General features: G+C 45.0%; 1 protein-coding gene across 1 annotated transcript; it reads left to right on the plus strand.

Moving 5' to 3' along the window:
- Positions 1-3,653: 3,653 nt before the first annotated feature.
- Positions 3,654-18,283, plus strand: REST (RE1 silencing transcription factor). The gene is made up of 3 exons (XM_065404771.1): positions 3,654-4,564; positions 11,139-11,222; positions 16,575-18,283. The coding sequence occupies exons 1-3, from the start codon at positions 3,664-3,666 to the stop codon at positions 18,266-18,268; spliced, it is 2,679 nt and encodes an 892-aa protein (XP_065260843.1). The 5' UTR covers positions 3,654-3,663; the 3' UTR covers positions 18,269-18,283.
- Positions 18,284-19,234: the final 951 nt, after the last annotated feature.

Below are 19,234 nucleotides of genomic sequence, written 5' to 3' on the forward strand. Positions count from 1 at the left end.
TTAATTGGCCTCTTCTCATAATCCCCACACCTCACGGTAACCCAATGAAATACCCCCACACCACACCCCTCAGAATCCCATATACACACAAGACCCCCCCATTTCACAATTGCCTCCAAGACATACCTCATCACCCAGCCTCTCACAATCACCCTGACCAATATGCCCCCATTTCAGAGACTCCTCACAATCATCCCAAGACATCCCTGAACTTGCAGCTCCCACATAGTCATCACCCTTACAATCACCCACAGGACATCCCCCACCTCACAATGGTCTCCCATAACATTTTTCTCATCTCACAGCCTCCTCCTATTCACTAACTCACCCACCGATCCACAACACACCCCACCTCACAGGTCCTCACAGTCACCCCCCTCACGCTCGCTCACCTCACAATCCTCCTCAACTTGCAGCTCCCCCCACAATCACCCCCCCAAACATGCTACTATCTCATAGTTCACTCACAATCACCTCCATGGTATGTCCCCACTTCACAGCCACCCTCACCTCACTCATCCCTGTGACATTCTCCCCACCTCATAATAACCACCACACGACAACCCTCCACTTCACAGCCCCTTCATAACTCACAACAGCCCCCACAAGCTGCCCAACATCTCCCTACCTCATAGCCCGCCAAAATTACCCCCTCACAATTCCCACATCCTCCCCTCCACCTCATAACCCCACGTCATTCCCCCAGACTCCTCTGGGGGGAGGGATAGCCCAGTGGTTTGAGCATTGGCCTGCTAAGCCCAGCGTTGTGAAGTTCAATCCTCCAGGGGCCACTTAGGGATCTGGGACAAAATCAGTACTTGGTCCTGCTAGTGAAGGCAGGGGGCTGGACTCGATGACCTTTCAGGGTCCCTTCCAGCTCTATGAGATAGGTATATCTCACAATCAACCCTATGATACACCCCCACCAGGACTCCACAGAATCACCTCCCTGCCTCACAATTGCACAAAAGATATCCCTGACCTCACAGCCCTCTCCAAATCATACCTCACGCTCACTCCATGACATCCTCCCACAACCTTGTAGCCCCCTCACAATCACCCACCCAAACCTGCCCACCGCCCACAATCACCCACAGCATACTCCCACTTCACATTTGCCGCTCATGAGATCTACCCTTCACAATATCCCCACCCCACAGCCCTCTCATGACGCCTCCACCACATCCTACATCCAAACTCACAGCCCCCCCAGCAACCCTTCCATTTCTCAGCCCCTCACAACCAATCACTGTCCCTTCAATCATCACCGCCCCACAGTTCCATTGACCACCCCCACATCGCCCCACCTCACCCCCCTCCATCACCCCCCGGCGAGGCCGGGCCACCCCCCCAGATGCCTGAACACCCCCACTCACCAGCCCCCATGCCCCGGCCGCCCCCGGGGGGCGGGGCGGGGCGGGGCCGCGCGGGGGCGGGGGGCCCGGCGGCGGGCGGGGCGGGGCGGTGCCGGGCGGCGCTGGCGGCGCTGCGGCGCGGGGTGTGCTGGAATGCACGGCGCCTCCTGCCGCCCGCAGGAGACTCGCGGCCGCCCCGCGCCCTGAGCCCGGCCCCCCAGCCCTCGGGAGCAGGGCAGAGCCCGGGCGGGCGGCGGCCCGGCCCCGCCGGTGAGTGCCGCGGGGAGCGGGCTGGCCCGGCGGCGCCGGGAGCCAGAGGCGCTGTCCAGGGCTGATCTGCAGCGAGGCAGCCCGGCGGGGGCGGCCAGGCCCGGCCGGGGCGGGGGATCAGCACCAAGGCTAAGGGGCCGGGGCCTGCCTCGCGCGGGGCCCCTCCCGCGCTGCGCCCGGCGGAGCTGCTCGGGCCGCTGGTCCTGAAGCGGCCGGCGAGGCGGGCGGGGGTGCCCCGGAAGGGGCTCGGCGTCGCCGGGAGCCCCAGGCCGCGCGGCCCGGGAGGCTGGACAGCGATTTCCTGCCCGAGGCTGGGCCTGGGTCTCCGTGGCTGGCGGGGCGGGGGGGTGTGACCTTGGGCCGGGGCGCGGGGAAGGCAGGGGCGGCTCTCTCCTGCGGGGCTGGGCGGGAGGAGGGGGCCGGGGCCCCGCAGGGCGATCGCGCGAGGAAGGGGAAGCAGCCGCCGGACGCGGCGGGGGGGCAAGTTGTTCGCTCCCGGGCGCACGGCGGGGGCCGCTCGGGGCGCGGCGGCGGCAGCGGGGTGAGCGGGGCCGCGGGGGGACGGGAGCGGCTTTGTGTTGGGTCTCGGAGAAAATGGCCGAATGCCTATTTGTGGAATGCAGCCGCCGCCGGTGCTGCTGGCACCGCCACACGCAGGAATCTGGTAGCGGGCGCCCCCCCCGGCCCGGCCCGGCCCGGCCCGGCCCTGAGTGCGGAGCCTGGCGGCTCGGCCGGCGGAGGTCGGCTGCTGGGCCTGGCCCCGCGGAGGCGGACACGCCAGGCTTTAGAGAGCTGATCTGGGGCTCCAGATAGCGACTGTACTTCCCGGGGCTGGGGTGCGAGCGAGGGGAAATGTTGTGTAATGGGAGCAGATTGCATCTGGTTTCATCGGCTGAGCAGACCTAACTTGGTTCTTTGAGAAACCAAATGGAACTCGAAAAGCCTGTGCTTAGCTCTGGAAGTAAAGGCATTGGTTGCTTTGAAAAATGCAGCTTTTGATGTTTGCCCTCCAGCAGGATTCCTTAGTCAAAGTAGGCCGAATACGGAAAAGTTGTTGATAGTAACGTTGCTTTTTAATATGGTGAACGTAACTTCTGTATTCTTCTCTCTTGGTCTTTAACCCAACAGAAATCACACTCATTCTCTCACAGTAATTGTTGTAGTCCCTTTTGATTAAAGAGGCCTTGAAGAAATTAACAAAACTGATTAACTTGTCAAGAGCTCTAGTCATCTGGAAGTTGTGATGAGTCTACACCAGATTCAATTAAATTGACCATTATCACAGTCGTCCACTTTGTAAGACATGGCTGCGTAGGTAATGGAGGCACAGCATGGCTTTTAAGTCGCCAAAGCTTTTGGATTCACAAGACAAGTGAAACTAGAAAGAGAGCTCTCTCCCAATTTCTCGCAAACTTCACATAACTCTTCTAAAGTTCAGAAAGAAAGAGCTTTCAGATTTTTTTGTGAAAGCAGATGCAAAATGAGTCTCTTTGCAAAGAGGGTATCCTGTAAAGTATGGGAATACGTGACTTCCAGCTTTGAATGAGAGGGGGCAGGGGAAGGGATTCAGAAATATATCTTTAGACATATTCTAAATTTAGTTCAACAATGAGTAATATTTTATAAAGCTAATGTGTCTGGTGATAGTGTAGAGCAATCAATAATTTGTTTTAGATTATAGTTAAAGTAATTTTTTTTAAAAGATAAAGATAAAATTTAAAGCCGATTTTTCAGAGCGTGAGTTCATACTTGTGAGCAAAAAGTAAAAATAATTTTAAAGAAAAATGAATTAGTATTTGCTCAGTTCATAAAAGAAAATATTTATCTAATGTAAGGAAGAGATAACTCACCAAATCTTTTTGTTTTTATTCTCCTATTTGTATTTAATAATAATTGACCATCTTGGATAGATTTTCATAGGTTTCTGAAGTACACTCTTAGTTTTGGGTAGTAGAACATGGATGTTTTATATTTGTAATTGTTAGATTTTTACTGGTGCATTTTTATTTTATTTTATTTTTTTTACAGAATTGCTGTTATGGCAACTCAGGTGCTGGGGCAGTCTGGTGGGAACAGCCTATTTGCTGGCAATGCTAACATCAGTATGGCATTGTCTAACGACATGTATGATTTGCATGACCTTTCCAAAGCTGAGCTGGCAGCCCCTCAGCTTATTATGTTGGCAAATGTGGCCTTGACAGGGGAAGTTAATGGCAGCTGCTGTGATTACCTGGTTGGAGAAGAGAGGCAAATGGCTGAATTGACAACTGTAGGTGACAGCAACTTTTCAGACAGTGATGGAGAGGATATGGAAGATACACAGGGAGTGGACAGTGACCCTGATGAACCTGAAAACATGGAATTAGGGGCTCTTGAAATTCCTAGTGTGGAAACCCAGGGTCCAGCTGTTTGCCCTACTCCTGAGGCTTGCAATCTGGACAAGGACCTCCCATTGGAAGCACCAGATACTCCTGAGAGTGTGGAGGACAAATCTAAAAGCTTGAAGAGCAAGCCATTTCGTTGCAAACCATGCCAGTATGAGGCAGAGTGCGAGGAAGAGTTTGTGCATCACATTAGGGTTCACAGTGCCAAAAAATTCATTGTAGAAGAAAATGCAGAGAAGCAAGTCCAGGTCAAAGAATCTGATTCTTGCACCACAGAAGAGGCAGATTTCTCTAAGGGGCCTATTCGTTGTGATCGTTGTGGCTATAACACTAACAGATATGATCACTATCTGGCTCACTTGAAACACCACAACAAAGCAGGAGAAAATGAGAGAGTCTACAAGTGCACCATATGCACTTATACTACAGTCAGTGAATATCATTGGAAGAAACATCTAAGAAATCATTTTCCTAGGAAGGTGTACACATGCTCCCAGTGTTCCTATTTTTCAGATAGGAAGAACAATTATATTCAACATATTCGAACTCATACAGGTAAGTCTATCATCTGTATTTGAGTAGGAATATTGGTGATGGGGGGGAACTATACTAAGTATATAAAAATGAGATTCTTGTATTTGCAAGATTTGCTCCACCCTGATAAGGCTCTCTGAGTGTTGTAGTCCTATAATATTACCAGGTTAGCTTCCAACTACATGGATGCCTATACTTGATATGAACTGCACTTTGTAGTCCTGAAGGACTGAGAAAACACATCCAGTGTCATGGGTCCAAGGGGAGATTAAGAGTATTGTATCCATTTTGCTCAGCCCAGCAGTCTAAAAACCACATTATCCTGAACAGAACATGAATATATATTTAAAAGTGGTTCATTACCTTTAGAATTTCTGGACCTGCAAAGTTCAGGCCAGCTGCCTTAAAAAACAACAACAAAATTGACATCAGACTAAGGGTAACGTTTTCAAAGGGCCTGTGTGACTCAGTCAAAACTTGATCATTTTCACATTAAATTTCAATAATAGAAAACAAGGAATTCACATATACATACAGAAATGAAACTCCCCTACCCCCAAACCTTGAGCAACTACCAACCCTGCTGAGAGGTTAAGAGCAGAATCCACTATAACTACGTGAATCTTAATTGGCCAAGCTTGTGCGACTTTCCACTCAACTTGATGGCATTTCTCTGTTTGGATGTAATGTGGTAACTTTTGAACCCCATATCCAATTAATTCCAGAATTTCAGGGAGTGTTCTCAGAATCAATGGGCAGAATCCTATTGATTTTGGGGGAAATTGGAAAACCATCGGGGTAAAATTGGGGACACACAGAATACCTGCTGTCTGTCTAGTGGTGCCACAGCTTCAGGCACCCCTGCAATTGTCTATAGCTCAAGATACTGGTTAATACCAGTTAACACTGGTTCTCAAACTTTTGTTGTGGTGGCCCCTTTCACACAGCAAGCCTCTGAGTGTAACCCCCATTATAAATTAAAAACACACTTTAAAATATTTAACACTATTATAAATGCTGGAGGTGAAGTGGTGTTTGGGGTGGAGGCTGACAGCTTGCGACTCCCCATGTAATAACCTCGTGACCCTCTGAGGGGTCACGACCCCCAGTTTGAGAACCCCTGAGTTGACACCTTCTGACATAACAATACCCCGATTTTCATTCCTCTGCCCATTCTCCCAATAGATTTCAATATGTTGACACCCTGAATTTCTTACCTTCCAGACAGAAAGAAGAGAAGTAATAATGCGGGGGAAGGCACACAGAGCCGTGGCAGGGATAGGTGGGGAATGCTGGTATGGACGGAACAGGGGTGTACACAGAGTCCTGGGTTGGGGGTGGGGAATAGGGGCGTCACACAAAACCTCTGATGGGGTGCAGGAACGGTATGGTATGGGGGGGGACACAGAGCTATGGTATGAGGCAGGGAGTAAGTGGGTTGCAGAGAGTCCCTAACATAGATGGAAGGGTGGCCCACAGGGAGCTTGTGGGGGCATGGAGGGCTGCCAGGAGTCCCTGGTATGTACAAAGAGCTGAGCCTACTGAAGCTATGACATGTGCGACCCCTTAGTTACTGTATCTGGGGCTCAGATATTTCTACGGTCCCCATCACTGCAGTATCCAAGAGAAATAGGTACACCATTTGTTAGCACGCAGGAGTCCCATGTGGGAGATTTTGAACCAGTTTCCAATCTGCTACTGAAGAAAAAAATTAGGGCCTCATTTTGCCTTGCACTGAGTGCGGTCCCAGGAATTTCTGTGAAGTGGCTCCAGGTGTAGGGCAGGACAGAACTTGGTCTAAATATTTTGCTATTTTAACAAGATATTCTCAAGCATGAGCAACCAGTTTCCAAATCTCTTACATAGGGCTCCTATGCTGTCAATGTCACAAGTGCTATTACTTTTTAGCAAAATGGCTGCCAGTGCCACCAGCTTTATGTTTAATCACAATTGGTGTTTGGTCAGATTAACTCCTGGGATAATGGGATAAAATTCTTTCTCTGCTCCTGTGGCACAGAACGGGATTCATGTGTGGCTGGGTTAGTTGGCAGTGTGGTCACTCCTCCTGGGGGCAGCTTTAAATTCCAGCCAGTTGAGGTTACCTCAGGGAGAGAGACTCAATCATCACATCTTCCAGTTGGCCTGGGCTGGCCCCCCTCCTTTTTCCTACTGCGCGGGCTGTGCTGGCTGATCAAAGTGCATAGAGAATTTCTCCTTGTGTTTCTAACCCAAGTAAAATGGTTTTAGTGGCTTCATCTTAATCTCCTACACAGTCCTTCACAGTTTGAAATCTCTGTTTAGAAGTCCATGACTGGAGTCATGAGATTTGCAGGTAAAGACTGAGGTACAGTGGTGAAGCTACATGGAGAAGCTTGTACAGTGCCAGCCTGCATTAGTCTGTGCCCTTAGTTTCTTATCTATGTTAAAATGTACTCATATCTGCCAAATAGAAGTATCTTGTTTAGAGGACATCATCAGCTTAAAAAAAATCACACTTCTGTCTGAAAATACTTTAAGTACTCTTTTTAAAATCACACCTAAGATCATTAGAGAGACAGGGTGGGTGACGTAATAATTTCTTTTATTGGACCAACTTCTGTTGGTGAGAGAGACAAGCTTTCATGCTCTCTCACCAACAGAAGTTGGTCCAATAAAATATATTACCTCCCACACCTTGTCTCTCTAATATCCTGGGACCAACATGGCTACAACACTACTGCATACCTAAGATGGTTGTAACTGAAAGAGATTAGGAAAAAAACAATATGTTCCTGTCTTTCAGTTTATTTTGTGCATTTGACAGCACTTTGTGTATGGTCAGTTTCACCATTTTCCCTGTAGTTAGTCAGTTTTTGCTTTTGTTGGTGTGGATCTTTCAAAGATCATTAGGAGAGGGAAAACTTTTTTTTTTTTAGAAATTAGAAAATATGATTGTAAAATCACTAAAATAGGCAGTGGGGCTATAGATCAAGTGGAATTCCCTGAAACTACTTTCAATTCATTTGTAAAAATTGTTTTGATTTCTGGTTAACGATGGCTCTTTAAAGTTTCCCCACTTTTGTTTGGATGCTGCGGTCAGCTGACTCAGTTTATCACTCTGATAAACTCTCAAAAGCTCTCATTGAGATAAGGGTGCTCAGCATTTTATAGGATCTAACCCAAAAGCAAGAGCCTTTCAAGACAGCATTTAGTTGATCACTGCATTTGGGGTGGGCAGTACTACACAGTAACGGCAGTTATAATGTTTCAGAGAGGAATAAATAATCAAAAGAAGAAATGAGCCTTGATCATTTTTCATGCTGTGGTACAAGGGCTTGTTGCCAGCGTTTGGATTTATGATTTCATTAAATGTTTTGTATTGACAAATGTTTGCCACTAGTTCACCAAGAAATTAAACAGGGAAGCTATTTTAAAAAAATCAAATAAAACAAGTAGAAGAAAGGGTTCTTTTGTTTTTTTGAGTAACTGTGGCAGTCTGTACACATGGTTCTTTACTTAGAAGGGTCCTTATTACTGGTTAAAACTGAACTTTGTATTTACCGTGCCTTATGAAACATCCAGCCTAGGTAGTTGCTTCCTTCACTAGGTCTTAACATCTTAAAATGGGCTTGTCAGTAAGGCCCTGATCTGATTTGTTGGAGATGTATCTATGTTATTAGAAATGAGGGGTCTGCGTGTGAGATGGAAGGAAGTGGAATTGAAGAAGTAGTTAGTTTTGGGTTTGTTGCCAGCCAGGCTAAACAATCTATGCTGATTGCTACACAGCTGTTTTGTCTTTTGTTTAAAACTCTGATTTGTTACAGTCTCAGATTGCTGCCCGTTTATTAAACTCACTATTGTTATGGTAACACTCTAATTGAAGCCCTCTTATGTAGCTTTTACAATAATATTTAAATCTTCTACATAAGATATTTTATTTTGATGTTGCTAGTTCTTTACTTTCCATTTAATAGTTTTAAATTGCTGAAGTGGATGTTGTTTCTTAAATTAGTTTCCTAATTGTTAGTAGAATTACAGATTTCGCATATAGATTTTTTCCTACTAATTAGTTTCACTCTTATAATGCTCCTGTGTGATGAAAAAGATGAGTCCAAGGACCGATAATCATCCTTATTGTAAGAACAACACAAACTCAGACACAAAATTGATACACAAATGAACTGCTATATTTGCAATCACCACTGCCTTCCCACGTATTGAACCTCTATGCATCAAGAGAGCTGAAATGCTTTGATCAGGCATTATGTCTCTATTAGGTTTTCAGATTGAAGTGAATGTGTATGTCTTCACTGCAGAGTTAATTTGGGAGTGGGCACCCGGGTTAGCCTAGTTCAAGAGTGAGCAGCCACATGGCAAAGCCCTACCTGAGTTACCATGTCCACTCTGGTGCTGTGCTCTTAGGACTTCTGCGGTCATATCCCATGGTTCAGCTGTGGTAAGCTGAGCAGCTCTGTGGGAGTGTGTGTCTGTCCTTCTGGGCATGCGGGGGTAATTGTGGGAAAGCACTGGAGGACTATCAGCACTTAGTTTAGCTCGCATCCACACTACAGAGTGAAAGTGGTACTGGAGCTTTAGCCTATAGCCCAGGTATAGAGTGTACCAGCAAGGTCTACACACAGAGCACAACACATTACGCGGGGTTCTCAAACTTCATTGCACTGCAACCCCCTCTGACAACAGAAATTACTACACGATCCCAGGAGGGTGGACCGAAGCCTGAACCTGCCTGAGCCCCGCTGCCCCAGGCTGGGAGGCCAAAGCTGAAGCCCAAGGGCTTCAGCCCCAGGCGGGGAGCTTGTAACCTGAGCCCTGTCGCCCAGGGCTGAAGCCCTCGGGCATGGGCTTCAGCCCTGGGTGGTGGGGTTTGGGCATGGGCTTTGGGGTCCTGACCCACAGTTTGAGAACTGCTGCATTACAAGGCTCTGCAGTTTACACCCCTACAGAGGGTATGTACCCTACAGTAGTGTGGAGCTGTGCAGACAAACTCTGAGTCACTTACGGTTCTTTTGAAAATTGCACCCGTAGGTGCCTACCTTTTTAGGCTACTGTTTTTTTAAATGTTGGGGTGTATCCATAAGCGAGTTCACCATTACTTTGCTAATATCTTGGAAGTCTATAGTACCTTTCACTGTTTTATATAGAAACAAAGGGTATGCCTTTGTTGCACAGTGATTGGCATCAGGGTCTGAGCATCCGGGGATAGCCTAGCCCAGGTGTGCATGTAACTACAGCAAAACCCAACCTCCATACCTGGGCTTTCAGTGGTCCTGCATTTGCCTGTCAGCCTCAAGGGAATTAGTAAGTTAAATCAATTATTTAAATTGCTGCACCCCCTTTAAAGTTATCTAAAAGTCCAATATTTCTGAATTTTAAATTTGTCATTAAATCAAGACTATGAAATGAAAAGCACTGGTAACAAGCAATGACTCAAACTAAAACAGACCAGGACCTTTGTTCATGAATTTTCAGATTGGAAAGAAAGTCTCATCTGCTTGGAGGAGGCATTTTTAAACACAACTACCGCTTTACAACAGTAGACCCACCCCTCCCTTAATTTCATTGTATGTGTCTGGCATAAATCTCCCACATTGTTTTAAGTGGGGGAGAATTAACTGTTTTAGGAAGGGGATTAAAATGTTTTAGGGAGGAATTTTTCTTTCAGGTGCTGATCTAATTAACAATGATTGTATAATTGGGTTGGTGGGAGGAAGAAGCTTAGTTAAAGGGCTTGTCTACACATACAGCGCTGCAGTGGCACCGCTGCAGTGCTTAATGAAGACGCTACCTACGCCAGTGGGAGAGGTTCCCTGAGAGGCGGTACCTGTGTCAATGCGAGAAGCCCTCCCATCGACACAGTGCTGTCTACGCCAGGAGTTTGGTCAGTTTAATTGCATCGCTCAGGTGTGTGGATTTTCCACACCCTTGAGTGACGTAGCTATACCGACATAAGTCTGTAGTGTAGACTAAGCCACAGAAACTCCAAAACAATCTCAGCCCTATCCCTAGACCCTCCCCTACTGCCCTTGGATGTCTCCACACTAGGAAAAAAGTGTGTTCTTAAAATCCTAGTGAAGACAAGGAAGCATGTAACTTTCATGTGTTTTCCAGGTCCAAGTAAACACCAGTTGGGAGCCTACGATTTACCTTGACCTGCTTAACACGTATTAATACTAAAACTGCCTTGTCTTCACTAAGGGCTTTCCTTGTGCTAGGGTATATCTACAAATGAAGTTAATCCAGAATAGCAAATGCATTTTATGTTTGTTTAGCTTGAAAGTAGATTAACCTAAAAATGAACAAGGCACTGGCTTGTCTATCTGGGGACACCCAGATTGCGATTGCACTACAGAGACTATACCACGTAGCCCTATAGTGTACACATAGCCTACGCCGACAGAAGGAGTTTTTCTGTCGGTCCAGGAACACCACCTCTCTGAATGAAGTTAGCTATGTCAACAGACACCCTTTTCCATCAGCGTAGCTGTGCCTGCACTGGGGCTTTTGTTGGCATTGCTACATCACTCGGGCAGTGTGGGGCTTTTATTTGAATTTACCGTGTTTTGTTTTTATTTGAACTCACTGTTTGTTTTTGCAGGAGAGCGTCCCTATCAATGTGCTATGTGTCCCTATTCAAGTTCTCAGAAGACTCATTTAACCAGGCACATGCGAACTCATTCAGGTTGGTAAAAAGGCAGTAATCACAGTAACCCAGAAATAAGCTAGTGACTTTTTGGTTTATTCCATAGAAAATATTTATTAAATTTGTTTAGTGTTGTCTGAGCTTAAATGATCATAATGAAAACGATCTAGCTTTTTAAAAGGACATTTTTAATCTTGTGCAATTCAAACAGGCACTGTTGACTAAAGAACAGGATATCTGGTATCCTAGGGGTTTCCTACTTGGGATGGACCATTAGAATCAGATTGTCAAATTAAGCAGTTTTACTCAAATGCTGCCAGTTCTTACTTCACTCTCTTTACTATGTATAAAGTGACATGCAAAAAGTGTTAATATCTTGTCCTGTAAAAAAACATTTTGGGTTAGATTGTGAAGCTTTGGTTAATTTGGATAGGTTTTGAACAAGTAGGTAAAATGGTTGTCTCCGGGACAGGAAAAAGAAGACCATGATAAGTTTTGCATTAGTAAATTAATATTGTTTGAAAATAAGAGGCTCTGCACTGCTGCCTACCACCATTATTGGTTTACTTAAAGATGGCGAGCGTAAAAGTGATGATGTCACGCTTCCTTCATTTGAAAAGTGGTAGAGATCCTTAGATGAAAGGGGCTATACAAGTCAAGTGCAGAGTATTACTATTAAAAGTCGTAAGGAAGGAATAAATATTTTCCCATTGCTATCCAGGGTACATTCCAAGGCTTGGAAGAGTACCTTCATTCCTTTGTACTTTTTAAGACATGATATAGGTTCAGGAGCAATAGGATGAAGTTTGTGGGAACAGATCCGCAGCTTGTGTAAATTGTCATAGCTCAGTTAAAGCCAGGTGAGGATCTAGTCCAGGAGTCTCAAACACGCGGCCCGCGGGGCTCTTGCGTTGGCCCGCCAAACTCCCCGCTCCTCTGCCTACCTGTGGGATTGCCCCCTGTGGCGTTGCGAGCCCTGCGCCGCTCTCTGAAGCAGCTGGCAGCACGCCCCTTTGGGCCGGGGGGGGGAGGGGGAAGGAGGCAGAGGGCTCCTGCATTGCCTCCTTCCAGGCACCGCCCTCCGCAGCTCCCATTGGCTGGGAACAGGGAACCGTGGCCAATGGGAGCTTCGTGGGAGGTACCTAGAGGAGCGGCAAGAGCAGCGCAGGCACGGAACCCTGAGCCCCCCCCCCCTCCCCCAGGGGCTGCAGGGACACGGTTCCAGCTGCTTCCTGGAATGGAGCGGCGCGGGGCCGGGGGCCAGGGCAGGCAGGCAGGCAGGGAGCCTGCCCTGGCCCCGGTGCGCGCCGCTGCCACCTCAGAGCCGCTCTAGGTAAGCGGCGCCGGGCTGGAGCTCACACCCTGAACCCCTCCTGCACCCCCAACTCCCTGCCCTGAGCCCCCTGCCACATCCCACACCCCTCCCACACCCAATCCCCTGCCACATCCCACACCCCTCCTGCACTCCCTGCCCTGAGCCACCTGCCGCACCCCTCACCCTCTTGCACCCCACCCACCAACTCCCTGCCCTGAGCCCCCACCGCACCCTGCACACCACCTGCACCCCAACCCCCTACCCTGAGCCCCCTGCCGCATCCCGCACCCCTCCTGCACCCCAACCCCCTGCCCTGAGCCCCCTGCCACATCCCAAACCCCTCCTGCACCCCAACCCCCTGTCCTGAGCCCCCTGCCCTGAGCCCCCTGCCGCATCCCGCACCCCTCCTGCACTCCTTGCCCTGAGCTACCTGCCGCACCCCTCACTCTCTTGCACCCCACCCACCAACTCCCTGCCCTGAGCCCCTGCCGCACCCTGCACCCTTTCTGCACCCCCTGGGGGCAGCGTGGGGGTGGGGACTTCAGGGAAGGGGTTGGAATGAGGCAGACAAGGGGTGGGAAGAGGTCGGGCAGGGTCTAATGGAAGGGGTGGAGTGGGGGCGGGGCCAGAGGCAGCGAGGGGGGGTGTCAGTGATGCGGCCCTCGGTTCAATGCACTAGTCCTCATGTGGCCCTTGTGGTCATTTGAGTTTGAGACCCCTGATCTAGCCTGTGATATCTAATATATATCTGTTTCAGCAATTCTGAGAGAATAGTTAATTTATGCTTGGTAATTAAAAGAAATTTGTCATGGTTATGTCCACTTACTGTAAGAAAATGTCTTGTTTAACTTTTATGCACAGTATCACAAAAAAAATGGCAGAAAATGTTTACACAGTCATATTCCCTAGGATTTAAGGCCAAGATGGTAATTGTCACTGTCATTTATTTCACTGTTGGTAAAGTCATGTTTGTGTTCTCAGTAACCTATTATAATTGTGTTTGGTCTCTCTTTTACAAATCTTGTTTGTGAAATGGCAGCATTTACTATTGGATAGCTGCTATTGTATTGAGGTGATAGCCACAAGCACAAGTCTAGGAAATCCTCAATGTGAACTTCAACCTACACTATCCCTATTGCCTTAATTGTGACTCTTGCCTGGGTAATGAGGGCAGGATCCAAATCCTAAATCAGAAGAATATAAATATAGTAGTCAGATTATATTACCGGCCTCCAGACCAGGAACAAAATACTGTGTGTGCAATGTTGAAAGAGATGATAGAGACAACTAAGTCTAATAAAGCAGCAATAGCATATGCAACTATTTTCATATAAGTGGTTGTATGTCATAGAATCCTAGAAATGTAGGGCTGGAAAGGACCTTGATAGGTCATCTAGTCCAGCCCCCTGCTCACTGAGGCAGGACCAAGTAACCCTAGCCCATCTCTGACAGGTATTTGTCCAACCTGTTCTTAAAAACCTCCAATGACTGGGATTCTATAACCTCTCTTGGAAGCCTATTCCAGAGTTTAAATATACTTATGGTTAGAAAGTTTTTCCTAATATCTAACCTGAATCTCCCTTGCTGCTGATTAAGCGCATTACTTCTTTTCTTACCTTCAGTGGGCATGGAGGACACCGTCCTCTTTATAACAGCTCTGAATATATTTGAAGACCGTTACCAGATTCCCCTCTTAGTCTTCTTTTCTCAAGACTACACATGCCCATTTTTTTAAACCTTTTCTCATAGGTCAGGTTTTCTAAACTGTTTATCATTTTTGTTGCTCTCCTCTGGACTCTCTGCAGTTTGTCCCCATCGTTCCTGAAGTGTGACCCCCGAATTGGTTACGGTACTTCAGCTGAGGCCTCACCAGTGCCGGCCGAGTGGAACAGGGCAATGTGTCTTAAATTCAACACTCCTGTTAATACCATGTCTTGACATGGTTTAAAGACGCAATTTCTGAGCACCTTAAGCAGTTGGAACAGATAATTCTAGAGCACACAAAGGGAAAGGCTGCTCTTTACCTAGTCCTGAGTAACACACAGTAAAATATAGTTGATCCACTAACTATTGGTGATAATCGTGTAATTAAGTTCAGGATCCTCAAGGAAGGGATTGCACCATACCAAACACTAGGACTGTGATGTTAAACTTGTGAAAGGAGGATTAAAGTGGGGACTAAAAAAAAAAAGAAAGAGGAAGATGGTTTAAAAAACAAACAAACAAACAAAAGCAGCGCAGCTCTGGTCTATGCTTGGTATTTTAAGGTGCTATTGTGATATAAACAATATTAAAAAGATTCTAAAGTCAGAAGTGAGGAAATTAAAATCCTTAGACTCAGCAACGGAGACAACTTAATTATATCCTTACAGTGACACAGAAAACATGCAGCGCTCTAAACAAACAAGGAAAGGGGAAAGCAAAAGACCAAACAAAACTCCAGAGTGATTAAATAGCAAAGGACTGGAAGTTATTAAAGCCAAACAGATACCCTTCAGAAAACTGAAATGTAGCCCATGTGAAGCCAATAGAGTGAAATGAGGACAAGTTACATTTCAGATGGAAATTAGAGGGCTAAATGGGCATTTGAAAAACAAATAGCCAAAGACACAAAAACAAATAAGAAAATTGTTGAAGTATATCAGAAGCAGGAGGCCTCTGACTGCAGTTAAACACTCACCGCTGGCCCATGTGGCTGACGGGCTCGGGCTAAGGGACTGTTTAATTGCAGTGTAGCTGTTCGGGCTCAGGCTGGAGTCTGAGATCTGGGACCCTTCCCACCTCGTGGGGTCCTAGAGCCTGGACTTCAGCCCAAGCCTGAATGTCTGTATTGCAATTAAACAGCCTCTCGGCCTGAGCCCCACAAGCCCAAGTCAGGTGACACAGGCCAGCTTTTTAAATTTTGTTTTGGTTTTTAATTGCAGTATAGACGTACCCTGAAGAACGCCATGGGTCTGCTGGATTACTAGAGATAAATGGAACAATTAAGGAGAATTAGGACATTAAAGAAGCTAAATGATTTCTTTGCATTCTCAACATAGAAGATCTTTGAGAGAGACCTACATTTTGTCAGTTAATAAAAAGAGGTACTGCCAGGGGTTAAGGAGTCTAAAGAGGAGGTGCTAGGGCAAACTGCTCGATTAAATAACAAGACACTCGGACTGGATGGCAGCTTACCTTATTATTAGTGAGTTTTTTATATTTATTTTTTTTTGCAAATTTTTCAAAACTGTTGAACTTGTCTTGTTACACTAAAAAAATATTTTTGCACATTTGCATTTATGTGAAATAAGCCAAAGTAGTTCTGCAGTAAACTCATTCAGTAGATAGTATGTTTTGTAACACCCTTGCAAAAATGCAGATGCCCTAGGACTTCAGCAATGATATGAGAGAGATGTGCTGAATGGAATTGGTCTTCAGTTTTTAAAACTAACATGCAAATGCTAAACCAAATAGGATTTGCACATTATATTTAATACAAAGTAATATTTTAATATTTAAAGTAAAAATTCAGAGAATTGAATTAATAGGGGTAATGATCATCTGAATGGGGTACATTTTTTCCAAAAATTCTATTTTTAAAATGTGCTTTATTGCTTTGCTTGCCATGTGTAAGAATCAATTTTCATCCATTTCATTTTCAGTGCAAATAGAAAGTATATTAAACATTTGTAAAGTTGGACTTTTTTGGAAATATTTGTGTAAGACGATTGATTATTCATCACCTGTTAATTTCCATTTTTCTACAATGCATTCAATGGACCAGTTGGGTATGGATTCCATTTGCTAATATTACTATAGAATGATCTATTCCGGTATGTATTCATAAACAGAGTGTGATGTAGTTACTGCTTGTTTGGTTGTTTTGTTTTTCCTTCTCTTTTCTTTGTGTTGTTATTGGTGTCTTTGTGAACGTGTTTGTGACTATAAAATTATGATTTTGGATTTCTTAAGTTGACATACTTTTAACAAAGGAGCATGGACAATTTAAAAAAAAATTCATGTATGCACCTATAAAATGTTGAGTAATTGTTTCTTCTGTGTTTATTAATCATAATTCCTCACTCATTCCTCAGGTGAGAAGCCATTTAAATGTGATCAGTGCAGCTATGTGGCCTCAAACCAGCATGAAGTAACTCGTCATGCAAGGCAGGTTCACAATGGGCCCAAACCTCTGACTTGCCCACACTGTGACTACAAAACAGCTGACCGAAGTAACTTCAAAAAGCATGTAGAGCTCCATGTCAACCCACGCCAGTTCCTTTGTCCTGTCTGTGATTATGCTGCATCCAAGAAATGTAACCTGCAGTATCACATCAAATCCAGACATCCTGATTGTTCGGATATCACAATGGATGTTTCCAAAGTGAAACTACGGACTAAAAAGAGTGAAACTGACTTTTCTGAAAGCGTGAATGACAAGATGGAGAAAGAGCAAATGAAAGGAGAGTCATCTGAAAAGAAAAATGAGGGAGCTGTAAAAGTGGAGAAAAAAGAGAGCTTATCAAAAGAAAAGAAACCAGCCAGCAGTATTTGTGTAGGCCAGGTGACAACCAGGAGTCGTAAATCAGCTTCTGAAAACAAAGATGTAGATATTAAAAGTGACAAAAGTACAGAGAAATCAAGTAAAACAAAGAAGACTAAAAGAAAAGCAGAGGCTGCATTAGTTTCCTCTAAGCAAGAGCCTGAAAATGACACACAAACAATAGCAAAAAAGAAAAAGAAAGTGGAAAATAAATCCAGAAACTGTCAGGAAGCTCAAAAGAGTGAAGTCAAATTGGAGGTGCCTAAAAAACTGAACTCTTGCCTTAAGAAAAACAGAAAAAAGAAAGCTTTGAAGAATAAGCATAGTAAGAAAAGCAATAAACTTGATCAGGAAAAGATCCAAGGTGAGGTAATCCCTGAAAAGTCTCCTCTCCCAGAACAGGACAAAAAGGGGAAGTCTGACAGTGATGGGAATGACGAGCAGAAGAAGCCAGATCCTGTTGTTAGTCCACAGTTAGTGAACACTGACAGCCAGATTCCTGATAGGGAAAGCCAGACTACTGATGGAGAATGTGTGCAGGACCAGGGACAACTTCCCCCACAGCTTCGGGATGAAAATGTAGAGCCGGAGGTAAAAGACCAAGAAATGCTCACTTTAGAGGAGGAGAATAAAGAAACTGTTTATCAGAAAGAAGTTGAAGAACAGCCAGATAAAGAGCAGGCCACTTGCTCTGAGGAGTCTCCTAGCACATCATCCTCTCAACAAAACCTAGATGTGCCAAAGGATGCATTACCAGATTTGGCGCATCAGCTGGAGCTGGTGAAAACTTGTGAGACAGAAACTGTGACTAATCCAGATCCCGTAGATCTGTCTAAAACAGACTTGCCAGCTGAAGAACCAGCACCACCACCACCACAATCACCAGAAAAATGTGAGCAAGACCCTAAAGAAGCTCTGGCTTTGTCATCTGCAGATAACATGGCAGTGAATGAATCTCAGGAAATTGACGAGGACGAAGGCATCCACAGTCATGATGGCAGTGATATAAGTGACAACATGTCAGAAGGAAGTGATGATTCCGGGTTAAATGGTGCTCGGTCTGTGCCAGAGGAAACAAGTAACAAAGCATCACAGGAAGCTGCAGAAGCCAAGGTTGCAAAGGAGAACTATGTGTGTATTTTTTGTGACCGCTCATTTAAAAAAGAAGGCGAATACAGTAAGCACCTCAATCGCCACTTAGTGAACGTGTATTATCTTGAGAAGGCAACAAAGGGGCAGGAATAACTAAATTTCAGTTTGATGGCAAGTTTTTCCTTTTGTATGTAAGATCTTACACAGTTTATGTACAGTTGTTGTAGTCTTTTTAAAGCATGGTTTGCTTTAATTAGTATCTAGTTTAATTTTGTTTAAGTTGAAAATACTTTTGCCAATGTTTTGAGTAATGTTGAATTCATTAATTGTTGTATCTCTTGATTAAAGAAGGCACGTAGGTAGGGTATGTGAGGCTGTATCCTGTTATATCAGCATAAGCCTCTAGTCTGTTCGTTTATGCACAAATTATTTTATAAATTGAGTTTTAGTAAACAGACTATAGTTACACCTGCATAATTCAGATGTATTTTGAACCATAAGAACCTTTTTGTTCTTAGCAGTCAGTTTTTCTCAAATTAAGTTTTAGTTCGATTATCTTAACATATCTTCGTATCAACTACTAATTGATTTTTATACAAGGAAGATGGCTTCTGGTTCATAAAAAGAGCACTTTGTAAAACAAATCAAATTTGTCTAGAGATAAACATAATCATTTGAGGATAATTGTAATTTTGAATATACATTTCAAATCCCCTAATCATGAGCAGTAAGCCAAAATTTGAAAGTAGTATTTCCAACTTTTGATTGCAGAACCTGTATCTTGGTAAATATATTAATTGAAACTGTAGTTGTAATTGGCATAGTTATGAGGGGAGCAAGTGTTATGTTTTTTTATTCTTTACTTTTGGTTGTGCTTTAAGGGCTTAAAATATTGCACATTATATTTTTGATTTTTACCTATGCAGTTTAATCCTTTAGGAATAGCATTTGTGCCGAATATGTACACTATATATGCATGTTTGGTTTTGTTCATGTAATTTTTTCTTTATTTTGAAACTTTCAGATTTGTTGCTTACCATGGGCCAGTTTTCTTTGATACTCTTTGCTACAGCTTGTCTTGTTTTCGTGGGGTATTATTGGTTGTGCATGAATTTGGTA

This window comes from Emys orbicularis, chromosome 5, assembly GCF_028017835.1.
Source record: "Emys orbicularis isolate rEmyOrb1 chromosome 5, rEmyOrb1.hap1, whole genome shotgun sequence".
NCBI lineage: Eukaryota > Metazoa > Chordata > Testudines > Emydidae > Emys > Emys orbicularis.

Excerpts from the sequence above, each read along its gene's own strand:
- REST (XM_065404771.1), top strand. The coding sequence starts at position 3,664 with ATGGCAACTCAGGTGCTGGGGCAGTCTGGTGGGAACAGCCTATTTGCT. Across the intron at positions 4,565-11,138 it reads ACATATTCGAACTCATACAG|GAGAGCGTCCCTATCAATGT; the intron begins GTAAGTCTATCA and ends TTGTTTTTGCAG. Across the intron at positions 11,223-16,574 it reads GCACATGCGAACTCATTCAG|GTGAGAAGCCATTTAAATGT; the intron begins GTTGGTAAAAAG and ends CTCATTCCTCAG.